The 25,615-nt window shown below is 51.0% G+C and overlaps 1 protein-coding gene and 1 long non-coding RNA gene across 6 annotated transcripts in view; one reads left to right on the forward strand and one right to left on the reverse strand.

The window, feature by feature from the left end:
• The window catches only part of Fgd3 (FYVE, RhoGEF and PH domain containing 3), a 62,442-nt gene extending 44,407 nt beyond the window's left edge, over positions 1 to 18,035 (forward strand). For 4 of the 5 annotated variants that reach the window (XM_008771545.4, XM_008771543.4, XM_008771544.4 and 1 more), the window contains exons 11-18: positions 221 to 300; positions 2,042 to 2,072; positions 2,676 to 2,783; positions 3,941 to 4,003; positions 9,839 to 9,961; positions 12,717 to 12,857; positions 14,980 to 15,120; positions 15,736 to 18,035. In XM_008771545.4, the coding sequence (XP_008769767.1) occupies positions 221 to 300; positions 2,042 to 2,072; positions 2,676 to 2,783; positions 3,941 to 4,003; positions 9,839 to 9,961; positions 12,717 to 12,857; positions 14,980 to 15,120; positions 15,736 to 15,987 (939 nt within the window). In that variant the 3' untranslated portion in view covers positions 15,988 to 18,035. 5 annotated transcript variants of the gene reach the window in all.
• LOC134482823 (uncharacterized) lies at positions 1,559 to 20,737 on the reverse strand. The gene is made up of 2 exons (XR_010059403.1): positions 20,388 to 20,737; positions 1,559 to 8,476 (listed from the first exon to the last, which is right to left on the reverse strand). It is a non-coding gene; the product is annotated as an uncharacterized LOC134482823 (long non-coding RNA).
• Positions 20,738 to 25,615: the final 4,878 nt, after the last annotated feature.

Below are 25,615 nucleotides of genomic sequence, written 5' to 3' on the forward strand. Positions count from 1 at the left end.
GGGCAAGGCCAGCGGTCTGCTCTTCTTCTGAGCCTCAGTGTCCCCACGTTACAGATCTGGGAGCCCGTGGAGTCACTCTGCTACTTCCACAGGATAATTAATTAATTAATCAATCAATCAATCAGTTAATAGCTCTGATGACAGAGCTTGGGTGTGTGTTAGAGAACAGCTAACCTGGTGACTGGTATTCATTTGCTCTGTCTGTGTTCTTCTTCTACAGGTGCAAGATGTCGTGAAACCAAATGCTGCCCGCACATTCATCATAACAGGACGAAAAAGGTCCCTGGAGCTTCAGACTCGGTATGGCACCAGCAGCCGCAGCTGCAGGAACATCTGTGACCCTCGCCGAATGCAACAGCCTTTCAATGTGTTCGGCGTGTATGCGTGCGCGTGCGTGTGCGCGTGCGTGTTTAAATCAAAGGTGGGACGATATCTCAGTGGGTAAAGTACTTGGTACGTGGCATGAGGACCTGAGTTCAGATCCCCTGCACGCACATAGAAAGCCAGACACAGATGTGCGTATTTGAAATCCCAGTGTTGTGGAGGTGTGGTCAGGCAGAGTCTCTGTGGCTTGCCCTCCACCCACCCTAGTAGAATTAGTGAGCTCCATTCAGTAAGACGTCCTGCATCAAAAAGTGAGGTGAATAGTGATTGAAGAAGACGCATAATATTGACCTCTGTCTGAGGAAGACAGACGATATTGACTTCTGCCCTCTACACACATGTGTACACATGAGCATGTATGCACATGCTCAAGCAAAGGGCTATTCCAAATGGCATGCATCTTGGTTAGGGTTTCTACTGCTGTGCTAAAACACTGGGACTAAAATCAACGTATGGAGAAAGGGTTCATTTTAATTACACTTCCAGGTCACATCTGACACTGAAGGAAGTCAGGGCAGGAACTCAAACCGTGGAACCTCGTTACTGCCTTGTTCCCATGGCTTGCTCAGCCTGCTTTCTTATGCGACCCAGGACTACCTGCCAAGGAGTGTCCCCACCCACAGCCATACTGGCTTCTGCCACGTCAGTCATTTATCAAGAAAATGCCTCATAGACGTGCCTACAGGCCAATCTGATGGAGGCTCTCCCTCAACTAATGTTCCTCTTCCTAGAGAAGCCCCCATGTGTCAGTGGGGAAAAACCCGACCAGGACAGCAGTCCTTCACCTTGCTGGTTTCAGCTAGTGTGTCAGCATTCATCCTATAACCTTACATATTTCCCTGCCAATATTATTATTTTTTTTTTCCGGAGCTGGGGACCGAACCCAGGGCCTTGCGCTTGCTAGGCAAGCGCTCTACCACTGAGCCAAGTCCCCAACGCCCCCTACCCATATTATTAACTGGCACCAATGAGACGGCTTAGTGGGCAGAAGCACCTGGTGCCAAGCTTGGTATCTTGAGTGCCATCCTTTGGTGGCACCAGCAGCATAGAAAGAAAAAGTCAACTCCTGGGAGTTGCCCTCTGACCTCTGTAGGTGCCGCATACACCCATACACGTACACAAAAATAAGTTAAATAAACCATAATTTCTTACACCATCAACAGGAGCCAAGTGTGATGACACACGCCTTTAATCCTAGCATTTAGGAGCCAGAGGTAGGCAGTTCTTTGAGTTCGAGGCCAGCCTGGTTTACAAAGTGAGTTCCAGGACGGACAGACAGGGTTACATAGAGAAACCCTGTCTGGAAAATCGTCACAGGGTCCGATGCTGACAGCCTGAGTCTCATTTCTGGTCAGCGTGTGGCATGTCCGCTCTATCAGGTCACATTGTCCTCTAAGCTTGAACTCTCATTGGCTGTGTGTGGGGAATCCAATCTGTCACGTTTCACCTATGGAGGGACAGCTTTGTAATCACCCACCAGGGTCCAGGGCAATTTCGATCTGCAAGATGAGCCTGGCCGAAATCGGGCCACACGTGCTCTGAACACTGAAACTGCCTTTCCAGCCTGGAGTTGCGGTTACAAGGCAGTGAGCGGCTAGGGAGGCACACAGGGAGTATCCAAGGATGCACCGCTAAGATGCTGACTTTGTCTTTGTAGGACCGAAGAAGAGAAGAAAGAATGGATTCAGGTGACGCTTCTCAAGTCTGTGCTGTCTGTCTGTCCTTCCTGTGGGTCAAACCTAGAGTCTGGGGACCTGTTTCAGCAAGTTCCCTGCTGCCTGGCTACATGGACAGCTCTTGTGTTTTTGAGATACGGTTTTGCTAGGAACCGACACTGGCCTCAAACCCTCAACCCTCCTGCCTTGGTATCCCGAAGGTTGAGGTTCAGACTTGCATCACTGAGTGTGGCTTACATCCTAATGTTATTACAATACGGCCATCCCACATGGGCCACGCGACCCAGGAGCTCTTCCCTAACCCTAGCACTGCCTGTCATCATGTCTCAAGGGAGGCAGTGACCATGGGTGTCTTCATACATGCCTTTAGGTTCCAGAAGTCTCTTAATGCATTTACTTGCTTGAGTCCCTTCTCCACGAGTAAGGAACAGGAAAGGGCCATGGGGGGCTTTGGGCTAGGTATAGTCTTTCTGGACCCAGTCCCTTTGGTCTTGTTGGATCCAGGGCAGAGAGTCAGGGTAAAATGTCCAGGGGTGCTCTGTGGACGCCTAGACCCTGAGCTCTCAGTGTCCTTCCCGGGCTTGCTGACGGCCTGTGGCTTTGCTGTGTGTCCAGGTCATTCAGGCCACCGTGGAGAAGCACAAACAGAAGAGTGAGACCTTCAGGGCCTTCAGCGGTGCCTGTACCCAGGAAGAGGAACCCAGCCTGTCTCCAGACCAGCCTGTGAGTCAGCAGCCTGGGACAGGGGGAAGTAGGAGTCAGCTGTTGGCCAGGGAGAGAGGCCTAGGGGTATGATGCAAACTGCTCAAACACACAGTTCCCTGCTGGCCCTGTACTGAGCTCCATGGCACCCAACAGACCTGCTGCCTTGCAGGTTAGCATCCAAGTAGAGGAAGCGTTCCTTTCATGCTATTTTGTCATCTCTGTACCCCAAGCAAGGCAGCCATGAGCACTGAGGGACCTTATCTTCTTCCTCACCAAACCTGGGGCTCAGGGGCTGGGTGACACTCCCAGGCCGCCTCGCCACTGACATACTCAGGTCACAGTGCCCTTCCTACACTCTGCTTTGAACAGCAAGGGGCTGTCTTTTGTGGTTCTATTTTCTCCCCAAATGACCCTGCACCCCTGATGTGTCGGTTCAAAGCCCTCTGCCTGTAGCACCAGGGGTAGGGATATTTTATTTCGCATCCCCTATGGAGTCATCCCAGAGCAACGAGAAGACACAGTTGGGACAGAAACTAGGGTCCCCCCCCTACACACACTGTCCCCGCTACACACACTGTTTCCACCTTCACTGGCTGCTTTGCTCACACTCACCATCACAAACAGCAGGTGCATCTGGAGGGAACAGCCGTCGCACCCTAACTCCTCAGTACACACCCATCTCCAGCTGTCTGGCCTCCTATCCTCAGAGGGTCTGCCTATCCCTTAGGGTCTGCTCCCATTTTTCTGAGTTTTAGAGAAACAGAGCTCTTCAAAGGAAGGACCGTGCAAACTCCCTGAGGTCGAATGACTTAGAGACCAAGGGTACAGAACAGGCAGTTGTTAGTCAGTCGGGCATGGAGCATTAGAAAGCCCTCAGACTCTCTTCACAGACGACGAGGGTGAATACAGCATCCGTAGGGACCACCACCTCATCCTTCCACTCTGTGTGACTTTCAGTATCCGGATTAGGGTGGGCCAAGTCAGCCTCACCTTATGACACCCAGGTGCTTTCAGTCCAGGCGTGGCTCCTGGAGCCCCCGCATTTATTACACCAGTTGTCTCACATACGGGAGCCCTCAAGGCACAGGGTGATTGGTGGAGGAAAGGTCTTCTGCTTCCCAGGGTGTGCCGCGTGACTAGGAAACCACTTCACACCGTTCTCTGTTCTCTTCCAGGTCCTGAGTGCGGGCCCTGTGGAACCTGCAGGGGTAGCCGACAGCAGTGGGGGTACTCCCGGGGTGAGTGACTTACATCCAGGGATTAGCAGGAGGAGGTACTTAGGGAGATGAGACCAAGGCAGGCTGGAGGGTGAGGATCCAGGAGTTGGCTTGCCCTCTCCTGTGTTCTTGGAGCCTGGGAGTGCAGATGTGAGGCAGTACCTGAGAGCAGGTACTGGTGCCTTGAGTGTCAGAGGTGGAGGCCACCAGGAGCCACAGGGACATTGCACAACCACATGTGTCATCTGATCTCAGTGTGAATACTTATGAGCTCACTGTGTGTAAATTTCACCTTGATAGCATGTACAGTAAAGAGGTGCCAGCTCTAAATGCCAGCCATGTAAAGGCAGGCTCGTCCCCCATGGTAAGCAGGTTTTCAGGAAGCTGCTGAGGCTCCCTCTCGCTCTCTCGCTCTCTCGCTCTCTCGCTCTCTCTTTTTTTTTTTCGAAGCTGGGGACCGAACCCAGGCCTTGCGCTTGCTAGGCAAGTGCTCTACCGCTGAGCTAAATCCCCAACACCTCTCGCTCTCTCTTACTCTCTTGCTGTCTCACTCTCTCTAGCTCTCTCACTCTCTCACTTTCTTTCTAGCTCTCTTGCTCTCACTGTCTTGCGCGCTCTCTCTGTTTCTCTCACTCTCACTCTCTCGCTCCCTTGCTCTTGCTGTCTCTTGCTCTCTCTCTGTCTCTCTCTCTCACTCTTTTGCCCTCTCTCTCTAGCTCTCTCATTCTCTCATTCTCTCTTTCTAGCTCTCTTGCTCTCGCTGTCTTGCGCTCTCTGTCTCACCCTCTCACTCTTTCGCTCTCTTGCTCCCTCGCTCTTGCTCTCTCTCACTGTCTCTTGCTCTCTCTGTCTCTGTCTCTCACTCTCTTGCCTTCTCTCGCTCTCACTCTCTCGCTCTCTCTCTATCTCTCTCACTCTCTCTTTCTAGCTCTCTTGCTCTTGCTGTCTTTTTTTTTTTTTTTGGTTCTTTTTTTTCGGAGCTGGGGACCGAACCCAGGGCCTTGCGCTTCCTAGGTAAGCGCTCTACCACTGAGCTAAATCCCCAGCCCTGCTCTTGCTGTCTTGCACTCTCTCTTTCTCGCTCTCACTCTCTTACTCTCTTGCTCTCTCGCTCCCTCGCTCTTGCTCTCTCTCTCACTGTCTCTTGCTCTCTCTCTGTCTCTGTCTCTCTCTCACTCTCTTGCCCTCTCTTGCCTTCTCTCGCTCTCTCGCTCTCTCCTCTCTCTGTGTTCTCAGGGCCAGGCAGCTGGGTTCATGTGTCCGTCTGCTGGCACTGATCATGGGAACATGGGGGCATATCTTTATTTTAATTTGGGATGTCTAATAGACCAAGGCACATACCTGTGCTTGCTGTGGATCGAGTGCCCACACCTGAACCACATCATCCCTTTGGGGCTTGGCATTCACAAGCACCTGTGGCAATAGCAATGGGGACAACTCTGGGCCATGGCTTCACTTATAGCCTGGAATGGTAACACTGCCTGGCATCTTGCTGAGTCCTGGATGAACTGAATTAGGGAAAGCCACAGGTGCCGCCCGGGGAACGTGTCTCTAGCCCGTCCCGGACATGGGGTCCTCTCCCTGGGTCCATTGATACTAACATGGGGCATGGTGCTGTGTTCTTTCCTGCTCACCTGCCTCCCCTCCAGTGTGCCTGCTCTTTACCTCCCCCTCTTTTTCTCTTGTCTCTCACTCTGTCTCTATGTCTCTCTTTTACACTGTCTCTGTCTCCCATGACTCTGCTCTGTCTCTGTCTCTCAGTTGTTCATGTTTAGCCCAGATCTCCTTGCACTGGAGATGGGAAAGAGCCACCTGAATGGGACTTAGAACAGCTGCAGCTCTGAGGATATGGCTTTGGTTAGGTTATAACTGTTGGGTTTTTGTTCCCATTAAGAGGAGGACGTAGGCTCAGGTCAGTCCGGTGAGGTCCTTGAAGCAATCGAGTGACAGCCTATGGGTGGAGCCACCTGAGATAGAGAACAGAGGAGGGCTGGTGTGACATTGGTCCCCGTGCACAGACAGTATAGAGCCAGGGCCTGTCAGGATGGACCTGAATATATTGCTGTCCCCCTTCCCTGTGACTACAGCTTCCCCAAGTCCCTCAATTGTGTAAGTTCAGGTTGCAGGATGGCCATTTGTTAGGCCACCTTGAGAATGCTTGTGAGGCTTGAGGGGAAGCTGAAACATTTCAGGGCTATGATGGGGAAAGACCAAGGGGAATGTTGCTGCTGTATGCCCCCCGCAGAGCAGACAGGCACCGTAAGGATGAGCTTTGCTGAAACCAGAAGTCAGGAAGTCTAAACGTGGTACAGGCAGCCGAGAGGGAAATAAACATCTAGACACCCCAGTGGCTTCCTGCACTGGCCTGCCTGTGCCTGCTTCCTGCTACCTATTGACGTGTTCTGGCCTGCCCTGGTTCCACCAGGCCCCGGTCTCTGGACCCACTGTCAGCACTGTCTACATCCAGAAAGCCCCATAGGGAGATGAGACCCTCTCAATCTCACACCACATAGCCTAGTGCCAACCTTCTGAGCTGCTAATGTAGATGTATGAGGCTGGCCTTAGACCAGTTGAGCTCCCAGAGGAATGCATGTGACCTGGTCAAGCCAGACTCAGTGGCTTGTGAACACACAGTCCGAAACAAGCCAGCCCCACATCTTTCAGCCAGGGATGGGATCCAATGACCGTTTCACTGATGATGCCTTGGACTCTGTTCTTGAATTGTCCCGGCCCTGGGATGGGCCTATGGAGGCATTGCTTGTAACCAGCTCATGGCCAAGGCATCCAGGCCCAGGAAAGACAGTTCTTTGTTCGTGCTGAGCCCATAGGTCCTGGTGAGGGAATTCTCAAGCTCCTGGAGTTGCAGGCAGGCAGGGGTTTGGGGCAGGGACGGGGACTGTTTAAAGGATCCCTGGTACCAGAACTGACCCAAGGGCATCAGCAGAGGTGCCTATATGTGAGATGTTTCCCAGCTGGGGCTAAGTGGGGGTCAGTGCCAAGGTTAGGAGGATGCAGCTGGAGGGAAGTGGAGTTGGTTTTGGACTGAAGCCAGTGCCGTGCACCCTAGCCGTACTATCCTCTGGTAGAGGAAGCTCTGTGGTGACCTAATGCAGGCTATTCTTGTTGGCTTCATCGCCTTTGATTGGGAGGAGACAGCTGGGAACCCCAGAGTCAAGGCCTCAAACCACACCCAGGGCCTGCCTTGATCAGGGTCTGGTCACTGGGTACCATGGACATACTTGATGCCCGGTCTGCCCCTCTTTCTTTCCCTGTGTCTGCTTTAGAAAACAGCCCTTTTGAAGCTTCACAGCGTTCACCCCACAGCAGCCCAGTGTCCAGTTCTTCTTCCTTTCTTCCTTTTTCCTCTACCAAACCAAGCTAGAGTCAGCCCTTCCTCCAGCAAACAGATCCATAGCAACAGATAACCCAGCAGAGTGTGGCCACGCGCTTCCCTGTGGATTCCTTCCCTGAGAGAGCTTAGCTGAGCCGAGATTTCGGTGAGCTCAGAATGGTTCGGAGGTGTCTGTGGAACTGCACTGAGCGCCATGATGGGGCACAGCACAGAGGAAACCTACGCACTGCTCTAAAGCAAGGTTTCGTTTTTTAATCCGAAGTGTTTGGCCACGGGCGCCAGACCTAGGCTGCTTCTCAGCATGTCTGTAGAGGAAACAGATCCCTTCAATGTACTGGGTTTGTGTCCTGTGTCTAGGTATCTTCTAATGAGCAACCTCTGCCAGCCCCTCTCTCCTAAGAGAAGCCAAACCCCATCCAGGAAGTTTTACAAGCACCCTTGCCCAGTTCAAAGGCTTCCTCATTCTGAATCAATGCCAGGTGGTGGTGGCACAGGCCTTTAATCCCAGCACTCAGGAGGCAGAGGCAGGCGAACCTCTGAGTTCGAGGCTAGCCTGGTCTACAGAATGAGTTCCAAGACAGCCAGGGCTACATGCGAGAAACCCTGTCTGGAAAAACAAACAAAAAACAAACAAATAAAAAAAAGAGTAAAAGACCCAGTTGCTCTTAACTAAAGTCTACACACACACACACACACACACACACACACACACTCACACTCAGAGTCTGAAATTCCCCCTCCGGAGCTCCGGATGTACTCCGAGTGAAACACAGACCCATCCAAGATGCCATGTCAAAGCACTGGCCCTGATCACCCACAAGCCAGTTGCTCCCCCTGAGACACCATTTTCTTCCTAAGGCCCCATTCTGTACCTGCCAAAGCAGAGACGCAGAGGAACTCACAGCTTCCGGGTTGACGTTGGCATGCTCTTGCTGCTCATGTGTGTCCTCACTCCTTCAACACCTGATCGTCTGTGACCTGCATATCCAACCAGACCTCTTGTCTTGTGGATGGCACGGTTGGAGATCAAGTCCCATGGAGGATGGGCCGCAGTAGACCTCAGCATCATGGGAGCGATGTGGGAGTAGAGCTCCTGTCTGAGCACAAAGATGGGCAACTCCATCCTGATCCAATGAAGCTTACTAAATGAAAGAACCCGGGGGATCCATGAGACTGGCTCCAGCCAGTCTTAAAGAGCTTTGCTCCGCAGCCTTCCCTTTGTCTGAGCCCCATTGGTCCGAGAGCCTGAGCTCTTGGCCACACCCCAGCTCATTTCAGCTATTCCTCCATCCCTAAATGTCCCACCATGGTACCTGCTGACCCCTAGAGCCTCCTACATTCTCAATTACCCTGTAGGAATAACAACTGGGGTCTCTGCCTGAGGTCCCTGAGAGCCACCACATGTCAGGACTATCTGGTCACCAGTTAACCCCTCCACTTTGACATTTAGATTCCTCACAAGAAAAATGGGGGCACGGACTTCTGAAAGTGGGCAAGAGGGTGGAGAACTATGGCAGACCCGAGGACGGGCAGCTTCCCTTCTCCTGTCTTCTTTCAGCTGTTATTTTTTCTTGCACTAGACCCTCCCACCCTCTCTGTCTCAACGAACACTTGGAGCCCTCAGCAGTACCGAGAGAAGGGTACAGTCAGAAAGTCTTGTATAGGTCTGGGGGTTCCTGAGGGTAGGTGAGGGGTGCATTTCCAGATGCAGGAAGGCTCAGAGCCCTTGAGAGTGAGGGTTTTGCATGTCAGGTCTGGAATTCCTGCCCTTCACCCACTGCATACAAAACCCTGACCATGGACCCGAGGACAAGGTGCAGAGGGAGGTCAAGGCCATCTCCCACCTTTGTTCTTGGTGCAGGGACTCGCAAACTGGAGAAAGGCAGTGCTGCAGGAGACACAGCAAGAGGTCAAATTCGAACACAGCTTCAGCTGACTTGTTTTTCTCACAACTCCCTCTAGGATGCTTCTGCAGGGCTGCCATACAGGCATGTGGATGCACATGTATGTTGATGCATGTGGTGTGCCTGTCCCCAAGTGTCCAACACAGAATAGGCATGTGACAAGGTGAAGGATGACACTCAGGATCTAGGGGCCACACGATCATTCTGAGCTGCAGTCAGTGACACCCCAGTCTCTGGCAGCAGATGCCATCCATGCATCCTCCCCACACCTCTTTCCTCCAGCTTTGCCTCACAATGATATTTCCCCAGACACGCCAGATAAGGCCACTGGCCAAGCCGTCTTGACCTCTTTTAACCTTACTTCCGTTTTGCACGGTATGATGTGTGATGCACTGGGGTGTCCCTAAGAAAGGGGCCAGGAAGGGGTGCAGCTGCCTTAGCTCTGCCTCTTCCCCTCTGCAGTGGCCACTTTTGCTCTGGGCATGCGTGGCCGCTTTCAGGATCCTTAGCTAACCGTCCACGCCTGTGGCTCTCAAGCCCACAGTGGGCTATCCTGTGCTTATACTCCAAAGCTGATGATGGTCACTTGCCTCCTTGTAGATCGAGTCCAGAAAGCTGTCCTCTAAAACAAGACGCGACAAAGAGAAGCCGGGATGTAAAAGCTGTGGTGAGACCTTCAACTCCATCACCAAGAGAAGGTATCGCTGCAAGCTGTGTGGAGAGGTGAGCATGGGCAGGAGGGAGGGAGTAGATCTGACAGGGGCCAGGTGGCCACCCACTGAGTCTTCACAGGTCCTCGTGGGTGGGCAGCAGGGTGCAGGGTGGCCTGCACTTCTTGAGAGCTCTGTGAGCCACACAGCAGCCCTGCAAGGCTGCCTCTAGATCCTGTTGGCATTAGCTACTTTTCTCGTTGCTACAACCCAGTACCTGACAGGAATCGACTTAATAAAAAAGGCTTTATTTTTTTTCTCACAGTTTGAGGGTATACAGTCCACCGTGGCCGGAAGCCACGAAAGCCATGGCTATGGGGTACCTGGCCATGATGAGTCTGCAGTGAGGAAACAGGAAGTGGGGATGGGCTATCAAACATCATGTCCTACCCTGGGAACTCACTTCCTCTAGCAATGCTTTCTACAATCTCCCAAAACAGCACCAGCCAGCAAGTGTCCTCACATTTGAGAGACATTTGTGGGAAACATTTCACATTTAAACCAAGGCCCTGTCCCCTGGATGCAGATGCCCTTAGCATGAAACTCTCTCTCTGAAGCAAAAGTTAATCTCTGGGCAGCTCTGAGGCTGACAACATTCGCCTCGGTGCCCCAACAGGGAGTGCATGAGATGCAGTGTCTCTGTCCTGTGATAGAGAAGTGATGTTGTGTGCTTGTGTAAGGTGTCATGAAGGCAGGAGGGCTTGGCTGTGGTGAGAGTGCTTCAGTGGTGCAGAAGGTTTGATGGGATCCTGCAATAAGGGGCCACCACTGACTGGTGTCCCCAAAGTGTACCAGTTCCAGTCCTCCTCACTCGACCCCAAAGCCCTTGCTGCAAAATGAGCAACCGAGTCATGGCTTACTATTGAACGTTAACGTATTCTTGAGGAGGAAACTGATGGTCTAGGTATTTTTAGATGTAAATATGAAAGTTGCATCTGGGGAAGGGGTTGAAGCAGGAGGAGATAGAGAACCCATGTATCTTACAGAATTACTTGAAGCTGTTTATTCAAAGGATGTAAAAACTGGTGTTCTCTGATTTCACATTTTCATAAAATCTCACCAGGCTGGCTGGGGTGGAGAAAGGGAGGGATAAAAGAATGAATCTTTGGATGGATGATAATAATAATAATAATAATAATAATAATAATAATAATAATAATAATAGATGAGTGGATGGGTGGATAGACAGGTGGTGGGTGTACAGTAGATGGGGAATAGATAAATATCTAAACAATGGATAGTTGGGATGATAGATTGATGGATAGAAACATGGTAGAAGGATGGTCAATGGAAGGATAATGAATGTAGGTTGCTGTCTGGAAGGTGGCTGAGTGAGTGGGTGGGTGGGTCAATGGATGAATGGTAGATGAATGGTAGATGACTAGATGGTAGATGAATGGCTGGAGAGATGGCTCCATGGTTAAGAGCACTGACTGCCCTTCCAGAGGTCCTGAGTTCAGTTCCCAGGCTGTACATGGATGTTCAGTGGATAGACAGACAGATAATGGACAGGCAGGTTGATAAGTGGATGAGTGCGTGGTAGATGGAGAGGTGGTTGGGTGGGTCGTAGCATGAGTGCATGGCCGGATAAAGAAGCAGAGGGATTTGGAGAGTACAGGATAGCCTATAGGCTGTGGCTCCAGCCTGGATGCATGGGCTTAAAGAAGACATCAAGACCAGGAGGAACATGGCGTTCCTGGAGATAGTCAGTGGGTGTCAGTGATGGCATCTGAGGTAGGAGCACATGGGAGGCAACTGGAGTCTGTGGTCTCTGGTAAGAAGAATGGAAGAGGTTCCAGGGCTGCTTTCCTCAGAACCTGGGTTGCAGTTGAAGTGAGGGAAGATCCGGGCTGGCTGGCGGGCTAATGTGGAGGAGTGGGGAGAGGGCCAGCATCATGTTTCAGGGCACTACCTGCATGGGATGGAGTCAGGAAGTATCAGAGGCCATTCAGAGAGGGATGAGCATCCAGGAAAAAGCCCATGCTTCAAAGACTCGAAGGTGTTGAGACCAAATAATCCTTTCATTTGGCCAAAAGAAAGCCAAGGCTGGTGTGATTTGACAATGTCAGCCAAAGGTGTATAACTAACCAGGGAAAAGGAAGGGGAAGAGTGCTGAGAGGAGGCGTGGAGGTGCCAAGACAGAAGGGAAGAGCAAGGAAGGAAGACCAAGGCAGGAGAGAGAAAGGATAGCTTGTGGAACGAAGCTCTGAGGAACAGAGGGTGTGTGGAACGAAGCTCTGAGGAACAGAGGGTGTGGGGAACGAAGCTCTGAGGAATAGAGGGTGTGGGGATGTGGACACCAGGGTCTCTCATTGAATGGGAGGGATGGGAACAAGGGTCTCACAGAGTCCAGAGCTAATCAGTTCAACTAGGCTGGCTGGCCATGGAGCTCCTAGGATCTGTTCATGTCTGTCTTCCCGGCACTGGGACTGTAAAGGCCACCACACCCAGCTTTTGCTTGAACAACAAACTTTACTGACTGGACCATACCCCCATGGTTTTGATGTACATTTTCTTGATGGCAGTGTCATGGGTCTTCTTATGTAAGTGAGCTGTGCTCTTTTCTTCTTACATACAGGACTTTTGAACTCTGGGTGGTCTAGGTAAGGCAAGCAGGCCCTGGACACTCAGGGGGAATAAAGTCACTATCTGCCCTTAGATGGGGTGGGTATCCAGCATCCAGGACAAGCATCTTTGTCCACTGCGCACAGGTCTTTCCTCCTCGTCTGCTCAGAATGCGTGGTCTAAGGTACCGTCTTGCCTTGCAGGTCATCTGTAGGAAGTGCTCTGAGTTCAAGGCGGAGAACAGTAAGCAGAGCCGTGTCTGCAGAGAGTGTTTCCTGGAGGAGCCCCTGCTCCCTACAAGTCCTAGCTCTGAGACTCCCACCGAGCTCAAACAGAATGCAGAGGTGGGTGTCCCCGGCTCCTGGGGCCGGTCGGAGGCAGAGGACATCTCAGTGTGGTCCACAGGCCTAGAATCAGGACAAGATGCTTGGAGCCTGTGCGTGTCTAAACACATCTCAGGGACTAGCAGAGCCTGGGAACCACTTGCACTAGGAGTTAGATGGAAACATGTGTAGGTCTATCCTGGGCCTGACTGGAGGTGAAACAGGAAACTGCCCCAAGTCTAGGCATTGAGGTCTATCTTCAACTTAGGGCAGGCAGAGCCCTCTGTGTGTGTGTGTGTGTGTGTGTGTGTGTGTGTGTGTGTGTGTACATATGTATGTATGTATGGATGCATGTATGTATGCGTGTGTATGTGTGTGAAGGAGGTCTATGAAGGACCTCATTCATCTTAGGGCAGGCAGAGCCCTGCGTGTGTGTGTGTGTGTGTGTACGTATATATGTATGTATGTATGCGTGTATATGTGTGTGTGTGTGTGTGAAGGAGGTCTATGAAGAACCTCATTCATCTTAGGGCAGTCAGAGCCCTCTGTGTGTGTGTGTGTGTGTGTGTGTGTGTGTATGTGTGTGTACATACATACATATGTATATGTATATATATGTATATGTATGTGTATGTCTGTGTGTCTGTCTGTGTTTATGTGCTGGGTTAAAAATGTGGGGTCAGCTCCCCCTCCACCACTACTGCTTCTCCCGTCTCCCTTTTTTTTTTTTTTTTTTTTTTGTTCTTTTTTTCGGAGCTGAGCTAAATCCCCAGGCCCCCCCCCCCCCCCGTCTCCCTTCTTAAAGGACACAGTCCCTTTTATGGAATAGTGGGACATTTAGGGACAGGAAGCCTCTGTTTTCCAGGAAAACCACATTCTCCTTTGTCCACACTGCATGCATGTGGCTGTCATCTCCTGGGAGTCTAACGTCAGTCTCCCTCCCAAAGGTGCTGTGGGATGGTCCAAGGGGGCTAGGGTCAGCAACTGTCAAAGCCCCTGCCACCCTGGCTGCTAGATCTGCCTGGGACATCAAGGACATAAGGACTGAGGCTAAGGTAGCCTCAATGGTGCGGCCCTGCTGGCCCCACCCTCTGACGTGTCTTCACTCTGCACTCTCCATGTTCGGGTGTATTCTGGGAGTCCTGGGGCTGTGGCAAAAGGCCATGGAGGGTCACTGGGTATTGGGGAAACCACCTTCAGCAGGATGTGTCAGAACCGTGTTCTTCCCGTTGATAGTGCTAAGGCACGTAAGAAGAGAAAAGCAGGGTCTATAGGATGTGTATGTAGACATGTGTATGATGTGGAAAGTGTTTGTGTGTGTACATGTGGATGTGGTGAGTGGGGGGTATATAGTCTGTGTGGTGAAGGCGGTAATGTGCTTTGTTCCTTCACCCTGTGACCAACATTTCTGTAATTGCTATTGAATTTCATCCATCATCTATCTATCTATCTATCTATCTATCCATCTATATTCACCCATTTACACACACACACACACACACATATATGAAGCCCACACATATATATATATATATACACACATATATATATGTGTGTGTGTGTGTGTATAGTCATATTTTTTTTCCTTGCTATGTAGCTCAGGCCAGCCTCCTGTCTCAGCTTCCCAAAAGCTGAGACTATAAACACACACATCACTATGCCTAGCTTCCCCTTGATACTTTGTTTTTTAAGATTTATTTATTTATTTTATGTATATGACCACACTATTCTTGACATACCAGAAGAGGGCATCAGATCCAATTATAGATGGTTGTGACCTACCATGTGGTTGCTAGGAATCGAACTCATGACCTTTGGAAGAGCAACCAGTGCTCTTAACCACTGAGCCATCTCTCCAGCCCTCTCCCCTTGATACGTTTACATTGTCCTAACCTGGGATGGTCTTCCTCTCTGAAGAAGGCCCAGCCTCAAACCCTACTTGAGACCACATGCACTGTTCTGCTGGCCTCCAGTGACCCTTAGGACCCTATAAAGCTGGCCCCAGCCTGTATGCAGGCCTTGGCTATGTCTCCGTGGTAGTCGCCTCCTTCCAAGCATGGGCCCTGGTCCAGCCCAAGCCTCCGCAGAGGACAAAGACATCACTACAGGTGAGATGACCCCTGACCTATTTTTCTGTCTCCAGAAGCCTCCCTCTGTGGATCCTCGGCCCAGCCTGCTCTGCGGTACCCTGAATCTGTCAGACAATGGTACGGCCTGGAGTGAGGTGTGGGCAGCCATCCCTGAGTCAGATCCCCAGGTGCTAGACCTGCTGGCAGGCAGCCAGGTAAGTGTCCCTGTCCTTGTTCACGCCCAGGCCTATGCACTGTGAGAGAGGTGCATAGCAAGGCCCTGAAATGCCCATAGCAGGTCTGGACCATTTCTTTGACCCTCTCCCGTCGTGTGACCTGGGCTTCAACTTCTCCCAATGCCTAGAATAACCCTGTTCCCCATTCATGGAAGACGGGTCCCTGTAACGTGCAAAGATAGCCAGAGTGAGAGAGACATGGAGGGGGACACAGAGGCTGGGCCCTCCTCTCCACACATATTCATCCATCCACATCTTCATTCATTCACACGTCTTAGGCAGATAGATGTATTTAGGCCCTACTGAGCCTTCTTTGCCTTCCTCTCTCAACTCCCGTGGCTAAGTCACAGGGCTACTTCACCTCACTTACCCTGGGACAGGGGTTCTGAGGGAAGCCATGGTTCAGAGGGAAGACCTCTGGCGAGGTCTGTTGAAGTGAAGAGAGCCTCCTCCCAGCCCCTACCTGAGAGAACCTGTCAGGCAGCTTGTTCTAGTGACAATCCGCACTGTGTAGGGCTGGGCATGTTGGCCTGCTTGGATAGCCACTGGCATGCGCTGGAGGCCCGACTGACCCCCCCTCCCTCTCTCCTGCAGGCTGGCAAACTGCTGTATAGCATCCCACTCTCTGGCTGTAATATAACAGTGCCTGACCCCGAGGAGGGGCTGGAGGCTGGGTATGTGTGGAAGCTGCATCAGGGCTCACAGACCTGGTGGCTGAGTGCCCCCTCCACAAAGCTTCAGCAGCGCTGGCTGGAAGCTCTGAGCACTGCCTCACGCGGGGACACAGCCGGGGACACCCCAGGGGCCTCACAGCCCCAGACCCCAGCAAGCACGGACACCCCATGAGCAGAGTCTCCTACTGTCCTTCCCACTACCGTATTTGGCCTGTGTTCTTTTATGGGTGACCTTAGACGTCCAGTGAAGGAGTGAAGAAGGACTCCTATGACCACTGAGGATGGACCAAGTGCCCAGAGAAGAGTAGCAATGGGCCCAAGATCACTCAACAAGTCTTAGACAAGAGTCGGGCTTCTGGCTCCAACGCCAGCACTGTGGTGAGAGCATGGAGAGCTGCCACTACAAAGCCAATGGCATCCAAGCAGGCTGAGTGATGACGCCAGCCCTCAAAGGCACAAGGAGGCCAGGTGGGCACTGTCCAGGGGTGATCATGTCCATCCTGGTATGACATCACTCTGGGAAAGGTAGAGCTGTCTGTGGCCTGACCTGGTCTTTGTCTGTCTGTACACTGTGTGACCTGGACCATGACTGCTCCTCTGGGCTCTACTTCTACCCTGCCCTCTCCGGAAGCATTACTTGTCTGCTATTCCTGCTGAGCCATTAAAGGGCAAGGAACAAGGGCCTCCTTATTCCACCATTCCCAAACAGAGACACTCTGGGGAACCGGCCCTCACCCGTGTGACAGGTTTGTGAGGTTTCAGACTGGCCCCTCTCTAGGCAAGTGCCATGCTCATCAGCACATAAATGCTGGCTGTCTGCAAGTGAGTGCATCCTTGGCACCCTCCACCCCATTCTTTACAGGGCTCCCCTCAAGGCAGGTGGCTGGTAGAGGAATGCTGACCAAGGTGGCAAAATGTACAAGCCACACAGAGTAGTTCTGCATCCCCGATGCTGTAGGTAGTGGGTGAATCACTAAGCAGTGTAGGGGTGCTATGGGGGTGTCACAGAGGTCATGGGGCTGTTTGCCTCTCAGGGAGTAGGAATTGTAGAGACCAAGGATGGAGCTCTGATCCTTGAGGATTCCAGCTCTCTAGCATCAGCACAGCACTGTGTGGGGACAACTGGGCGGGCATCAGGGGCCATTACATGGTGGGGCAAAGAGGTGTAGAGCCAGAAATGGGTGCTAGTTATAGGTGACATTGGGACACACCGACGAGGTGGGGCCTCACGTGAAATGGGGGCCTCAGTTTTGAGTCCTGGTAAGGTAGGATGGGGTAGAAGTGAAGTGTTTTGGAGCAGAGGTGAGGTGGATGGGGCAGGGGTGAGGTGGACAGGATACAAGTAAGGTGATGGGGTGCAGGTGAGGTGTCAGACGAGCAGAGCACAGCTGAGTCTATGCTAGAGCCCCCTGGACTGGGCATGGGCTGCCTCGGAATGGCTTGCAAACACCTCTGCCTGGCACTCACCCTCTGAGCTGAATGGTCCTTCTTCGCCTTAAGGAAACTGAGCAAAGCGAGCAGAGTGCCTCCACACCGGGAGAGACACGTAGGGCGCCTTCTAGCTCCTACTCTAGTGAAGACCTCACCCAGTTCCGAAGGGGACAGTGCTGAAGGTGGCCCAGGTAGAACAAGCAACAAAGGAGGGGCTTTCCTTGGCTGGGCGCACTTCATGGCGGACACACTGGACGGGGCCACGCCTTCCGCCTTTTGCCGTCCTTTGCTTCCTCCTCCTGCTCAAAGCAGTTCTGGCCCCTGAATTTCAAGGATTCCAACTGCTCATCTTCTGAAGAGTCAGCCTGAGGAGGATGCTTATGCGTATCCTGCCCCCTGGGAGTGCCTCTGCCCTTCCTGCCTTAGGACATGGACTGGTCAGTTTGTACCTTGGGGCCTCCTGATGCTACCTGAGCAGAAAGGTGTATAAGGTACTTTTCTTGTTGCTGTGAAAAAAAAAATCTTAGACGAAAGCACCTTGCAGAAGAGTGTGTTTCTTTGGGTCACGGCTGGAGGGTGTGATCGATCATGATCATACCATGGTGAGGAAACCCTGGATGCAGAGCTGTCTGTATTCTGTCCACTGCCAGGATGCAGGCGGGCTGGATGCTGGCATCCCACCCTCTCTCTCCCTTTTATTCATTCCAGGACCCTAAGCTGTGGGATGTGGCTGTCCACATTCAGGGTGGGTTTTCTCTTCTCAATTAAACTTTCCCAGAAACACTCTAAGGACGTTGCCAGCGTTTTGTCTTCTTGTGATTGTGAAACCTGCCAGGTTGACAATACCAACCATCTTGGTCCGCCCCTTGTCAGTTGGACACGCAGGCACATCTCTTTTAAATTCAAACATTCTGACCTTAGAAAGGCTCATTTTAGACAGCAATATGCATCTAGTCCGTCTCTAAAAATTTGCAAACCCTTCACAGTCCCAATTTTTTTTCCCAACACATCCATGCAAGACTCTCTCCTGGGTCTCAGGCAGTCTTTTAACTGCAAGCCCTTGTGAAATAAAAAACAAACAAGCAACAAGTTAGATACTTCTAATAGGCAATGGTACAGGATAAGTGATCCCATTTCAAAAGTGAGGATTCGGACATGGGAAAGAGGCTCAACGGTTACTGCTCTCACTGAGGACCGCCGTTCAAGTTTCTAGCACTCATGACAGGGAATTCACAGTTGCCTGTAACTTCAACTCCAGGTTATCTGATGCCCTCTTTCAGCCTCTGTGGGTGCCTATGTGCATCTGAATGCATACATGCATGCCCATGCACACGCACAGACACAAATAAAATGAATAAAATGAGCATCAGAGGTGCAACAAAGTAAGCTTGAACCAAAGCAAAACTCTATCCCAGCCAATGAACACCTGATCTTCAGCGGCATCCTCTGGGCTCCCACAGCCTCGGGCAGGCCCTCTCCTGCACCTCTGCTTCCTGCAGCACATAATCTGTCTTCTCATTCCACCCAACTCTGTATTTAAAGCTTTCCTCAAGACACCTCTCACCATCCTGGCATCTCCAGAGTCCTGGGGTTGCAACTCTAGGCTTTACCTTCACTGCTTCGCACAATGGACTCTCACGTCTAACCACACCACCCAGTACTCTGGCTTCAGTCGCTCTCTAGGACTACAGTGTACAAGCCTCTCGGGCTGTGAAACTCTTGCTGCCTATACAACCGGCACTGAGTTCTGCTTCCAGCTCCAGGCATAGTCTGGCTTCCTCCTTCTACTGGAGCTATGGTGGCACAGGTGTGCCAGGGTGGCCGAATCAGAGGGAATGCTGCTCCAGGTGGTTTTCAAGAAGGAAACCCCTGTGGTATTTACCAGCCAGGCTCTCTCCTTTCGAATGGATCTGCAGCCTACAAGTGGGAGCCTTTCATAGGTGGAGTCTTGAGCTCAGGGTACCTTCTCTGTGGTCCTGGTTTATGATCTGAGGTTTCCCTTTAAGGGCGTTAAGTCTTTAACAACGACAGGTGTTTTTCCAGCAAGGCCTCATGGAACTCTATACTCCCTCACACCCTTTCTTACTGAGCGGCACACTTCATGGCTTGCCGCTCCCGTTTCGACGGTGGACTGAGAAGAGCCAACAGTGGCCGAGCCACGGGCTGAATGCTATTCTGTCTTGAAATATCCTCCTTTGAATTCAGCCTCACTCACAAGTTTTTGGGGCATGGACAGAGCATAGTTGAAGACTCGATTCTTTGCCAGAATATCACACATGGCCTGTAGCCCAGTCTCTGAGACCTCATGAACCACGCACGCCCTCCTCACTTTCTCTCAGAATTCTGGTTCTATAGACTCCCACCAGCATGGCCTATTAGTCTCTATTTTCATGGAGAGCTCTAGGGCTGTCTTCTTGCTGGCTCATTCCAAAGGTCTCAGAAGTACATGGTCAGGTTTCCTACAGCAACAGCCCTACTCCCATTACCATTTTTTTGTATTCGTTACTTTTTCTTTGTTCTGACAAATCAGAACAAAGGGTTAAGGCCCTTCAGGGTGGAGAAGGCACGAAGAGCTTGAGGCAGCTGGTCACCTTGCATCCAGTCAGGCAGCAGAGGGTGATAAATGCTGCTGCTTGCCCAGCTCCATTTTCCCTTTTCATTCAGTTTAGTACCCCAAGCCCTGAGATAGTGCCTCCCTTATTCAGTGTGTCCTCCCTGCTAGTTAAACCTCTCTGGAAATACCCTCATAGGCCTGCATGTGTTTGTCTTGGTGATTGCGAAACCGGTCTAGGCGACAGTTAAGGCCAACATCACAAAAGACGTCTACATCCAAGTGCATAGGACATGGTGTAAAACCAGGGAGAGAAGGGTCCCACACAGGGCAAAACCCAGCTGCTAGGTCGGCACTCAGCCCACTGACTGCCTCACCCAGCAACCATCCCCACTATACCCAGAGCACTGGCTTCTCCACACAGTCCCAGGGAAGAGAGGTCAGCTGCAGAGACAGCTAGTTACCAACCCTCTCGGCCACCTGTGCAGTCTTTGGGGGTTTGGCATTAGGCACCAATTACTCCAAGACCTCTCTCGATGCCTTTAAACAACTAGTCCAGGCCTTGGGTGTCCAGGAAAGGAGGTGCTTACCTTTGCTCTAGGTAGGGATCGGTAGGGCAGGGAGATGTCTGCATCCAGCCAGTAGTCATGCATGGCGATTCCACGGCTAGATCCTTCAATGGCTACCCGGAACTGCCTTCCTTGCAGAGTTCCTCATAGGCATGGGTGAGGCCAGCTGACCATGGGTGGGGTCAGCACTGTCAGGCAGTCCTCCAACAGTTGATGGCTGCCCGCCCACAACACTTCTCCCGTGGTCATCCATCATTGTAGAGGTTCCTGAGGAGAAGACAGAGGGTGGGGGAGGAGAGGGGACCCACCCAGACCGTGGTTCCTTCTCCCAGATCAGAGCTCTACCTCTGGTTGCTGGGGGTATGTCAGGACGCCAGACCTACAGGTCTGGGTGAGACCAGGTGGGAGGCAGCCAGATCAGGGCAGACTTGGAGAACTCAGCAGCCCCACCAACATTCTACACATTCCAGACCACTAATGCCAGGCCTCTCTGGCCTGCCCAGCCCATGGATGTCTGAGGTGGGTGCCTGTTCCCAAGTAGGAGCTCTAACACCCTCCTGCAATCCTCAGGGAATCGGCCTCTTAGCCACCGGTGGTGTGGTCCCACAACACTGGGTCACCTCCCGACCTATCGGTTTGCCCTTGGATCTGGAGGACCTAAGACTTCTCCCTGCTGGGTCACAGGGAACACATGCCCAGATGTTGCCTTGGGGAGGAGCATTCCCAGATGTCTCAGGATGGCACCCACTCTGTCCGCCAGCCTTGTTCCCCCTCTGCTTTATTTTGCCACTTGCCAAGCCAAGATAAGCTGGTCCGGGATTGGACTCTGCCATCTCTAACCAGCTGCAGCAAGATGTGCCAGCAGGTGACATGGGACAACAGGAGACTGTCCTAATGGGTCTCAGGAACATCTCAAGGAAGATGGGGGCTGGGAACGTGTCACTGCACTCCTGAATGCTGGGAAAGCCAAGGGTGTGCTAAGAATTGGGCTCCCTACTCTGCATCCATCAAAGGGATAGGAGTAGCAAGTACTGTTCCTTCAGTGCCAGGGATTGGCTCAGGGGGGCCATGTGACCCAAGATGGAGGGTCCTATGACCATGCAAGGAGCAAACCTTTTTGGATCCAGAAGGAAGACGTTCTCATGGAGGTTGGTTTCTGATCTCACCTCAGGCAGAGACACCAGAACATTGATTTCCTATTAAATCAGACCTCCTACAAGAAGCTGGCCTGCCCCACACAGCGGCTGCCAACAGGGACCAGCGATGTCTGTTAGAATCTCTCGTCTTGTTCACATTGCTTGCATCCACAAACCAGGATTACAGAACTCCTGTGAAAGACGAGACTCTTTCTCTCCTGCCTGGGCCTTACCTGCCCTATTCAGTTTTCAGGGCCCTGACAACCTATACAAACAAAACACACACACACACACACACACACACACACACACACACACACACACACCCCTTCTTCATGAGTCTCCAATCTAAAAGAGAGCCCGGTTTTCCCTTTCTTTATCAAAACTCAAAGGTGTAAACCATTGCCCCTTTTGAAGAAAAGCAAGTCCTGTCTCCAAAGGACAACTGGAAAACTGACAGCAGCAAAGCCCATCCATTTCTGGGGGAGACAGTTTTTCATCTCCTAGCAGCCCACTTCCCAGATCCAGGGAGCAACCCTGGCTGTGTGAGACTGAGTCCTCTGTCTTTGCAGAGCTTTACAGGAAGCAGCTTCCGCCTTTCCCCTCATACAGAGGGGCGGCCTGCTGCTCTCAGGAGCAGACTCTGCAATACAGGTTCAGGAATGCAGTTAAGGGAGGTGTCAAGCAAGATGATGAGGACAAAAGCTAATACAGGGTGCAAAGTATTGATGGTGCCCCTGCTCCCCGTCTTCCTGGAACCTCAGATGAGGTTATGGCTGTGATTTGTGAGGTATGGGGCTTCAGGGAGGCCTAGGACACTTGGGGATGCTTCCACCAAAGTGGCAAAAAGACAATGTTTATTACGGAGCCCAGATCTTAGCGGATCTCATGGGGCCTGTGGGAAGAAGAGCATTTGGGACCTGTGACTTTGCTAGGGCTCACAGTGCTGCTGAGGGAGTCTCCCAAAACACTAGCCGGGCTCACCTGAAGGCTACACAGGGCCGAGGGCCAGGGACTTGGGTTCCATTTGCGTCTTCTTTCACTTCTGTGGCAAATACATGACTACGGCAACTTGAAAAGAGGAAGGGTTTGCTTTGGCACAGGTTTTGAGGCCATGACCTGTCCTAGTAGGGGAGTCATGGCAACAGTGATGAACGCTGGCCCTCAGGTCACATTCTCCCTTTTATTGAGTTCACGACCCTAGGCCTTGGGGTGGTGTTTTCCTCATTTGGGGTGGGTCTTTCCTATTCTGAAAACCCCTGCACTGACACATTCAGAAGTGTCTCCACGGTGATTCTTCATCTAGTCAACGACCGTGACAATGGACCTTTGCAGCTGTCGGGGCCTCAGAGTCAGAGAAGAGGCCATCGGCTCAAGGTCTAAAGGAGGAACTGAGGAAGGATACCTCGAGGGATGCAGGCCCCATTATATGAGCCTGAGACAGGCATGAAGGAGAGGCTGGGCTGTAGCATAGTGGGCTGAGTGCTGGGACTACTGGGAGATTCTGGAATCAACAGAAACCAGGAAGACCCGGGTAGAACCATCCCCAAAGTTTCCAGAGTGAGGCCAAACAGGAACCTCAACTTTAGACTTCTCTAAGACAGCAGTTCTCAATCTCTCAGTCACAACCCCCTTTCCTTTGAAAGTCAAAGGACTCTGTCAGAGCGCTCACCTAAGGCCATCGTAAAACACGGATGTTTACATTATGGTTCTCAACACTAGTAAAGTTACAGTTACGAGGGAGTAGCAACATAACTTTGTGGTTAGGGTCACCACAGCATGAGGAGCTACATTACAGGGTCACAGTGTGAGGGTCACAGCATTGGGAAGGCTGAGAACCATGGTTCTAAGTGCACAGAGTAAGCATCTGTAAGCCTAAGCTGTCAAGTCTGGTACCCTGCACAGCATCCCTACAAAAGGATGCTGCTGACTGTGTTATGGGCACACAGTGGGGGTGGGGGAGGAGGAGAGATGGAGGGGCTGCTGTCACGGGAGCTAAAGAGTGTGTGGGTAGCTCGTGAGTTGGATACTGTGGGAGGCTAGGAGAGCTTTGAGGGATGCGATAATGTGGATATTGTTGACTACCCCAAAAGTTCGCTTACTGAAGGCCCACTCCTCAGTATGATGGTAGGGGTGAGACCTTTAAGACGTAGATTCTGGTTGTGGGGGTCCATGGTGTCTTTTTGGGAAAAAAGTGTGAAACCCTAGTCAGGTGTGACCTCCTCCCATGAGCACGCTTACCATCAATCTCTCCCAGAGCTGAGCTGATGCTGACGTTATACCCTTGAACCTCCAGAATAGAGAGTGGAGTGAACCACCCTTCTTTATAAAATTCACCTGCTTCATGTGCTTCTTTAGAACAAAGCAAAAGGCACTAACGCAAGGAGCTTAGAGAATCTTAGAGCTACATACGGCGTCAATGTGGCTTGAACTAGATGTCCCACATTAAGTCTCTGGTATGTGAATATTTGGTCCCCACTTGGTGGCTGTTTGTGGAGGATTAAGAAGTGTCTTAGTCTGAACCCCCAGTGAACTAGACTGTTGGGGGGAGGGGGACAATGGGGGGAGGGTGGGGAGGGGAACACCGATAAGAAAGGGGAGGGGGGAGGGGGATGTTTGCCCGGAAACTGGGAAAGGGAATAACACTCGAAATGTATATAAGAAATACTCAAGTTAATAAAAAAAAAAAAAAAAAAAAGAAGTGTCTTAGTTAGGGTTCCCATTGCTGTGAAGAGATACCATGACCAAAGCAACTCTTAAAAAAAAACAACAGCATTTAATTGGGGCTGGCTCACTGGTTCAGAGGGTCAGTCCATTATCACCATGCGGTAAGCATGGCAGTGTCCAGTTAGATGTGGCACTGGAGAAGGAGCTGAGAGTTCCCCTTATTCTTCCAAAAGTAAACAGGAGAAATACAGGCAGCCTCAGGCAGCTAGCAGGAAGCTCTCTCAAAGTCCACCCTCACAATGACACACTTCTTCCACAAGGCCACACCTCCTAATAGTGCCACTCCTTAGTGTTGCTGGAAGTATGATACTTTGAGATTTCAAGAGACTCCTGCCATTCCCGTTGTCTCTCTCTTGCTCATGGATCAAATGTGAGCTCTCAGTTGTTGCTGCCACTCCTGTCTTTGCTCCGCCATCATGGACTCTCACCCTCTGAAACCATAAGCCCAAGGAAACACTTTCTTTTATAAGTTGCCCCAGTTGTAGTGTTTTGTCACAGTGACAGAACAACGTGTTAGAAGCTTAACAACAGTGTTAACAGTGTGAGAGTGATACTTTAAATTCCATTACTCAGGAGGCAGGGTTGAAGTAAGGCCCTTCCCTTTGGCTGTGTGATTTCTTAACTACTTTTCAAAGCAAGTAGAAGGTCCCTGTCAGACACAAGCATCTGAGTATTGACTTTCTAGCTCCAGAACCATGAGAATTCCATCACTGTTTATAAATTACCTAGGGGGCTGAAGAGATGGCTCAGTGATTAAGAACACTGGCTACTCTTTCCAGAGGTCCTGAGTTCAAATCCCAGCAACTGCATGGTGGCTTACAACCATCTGTAATGAGATCTGATGCCCTCTTCTGGTGTGTCTGAAGACAACAGCTACAGTGCACTTATATAGAATAAATAAATAAATCTTAAATAAATAAAGTACCTAGCTTGTGTTATTCTGTTATAGTAACACTAAATGGATTAACACACTCACAAGTTGCCAAAATTACTTTTAAAAGTGTTCAATATCCCTAGTCATCAGGAAAATTAACTACTCCGAGACACCTCCTCACTCTAATTAGAATGGCCATCATCAATAAATCTGACACAAATGTTAGAGAAGATGTGGAGAGAAATGAATTTTTTGTCCACTGCTGGTAAGGTGCTAATTAGTATATCTATGGTGTTAATCAGTTTGGAGATTTCTCAAAAAATTAAAAATTGAACTATCATATAACCTGGCTATTCCAGTCCTGAACATATTCCCAGGGACCTCCATACCTTATCACAGAGATGTTTGCACCTCATGTGTATTGCAAATAGTTGGAATCAACATGGTTATCCATCAACAAATTAACATATAATAGAATCTGTTAATGAGTGAAAAGAAGAATTTAAAAAAGG

This window comes from Rattus norvegicus, chromosome 17 (genome assembly GCF_036323735.1).
Source record: "Rattus norvegicus strain BN/NHsdMcwi chromosome 17, GRCr8, whole genome shotgun sequence".
NCBI lineage: Eukaryota > Metazoa > Chordata > Mammalia > Rodentia > Muridae > Rattus > Rattus norvegicus.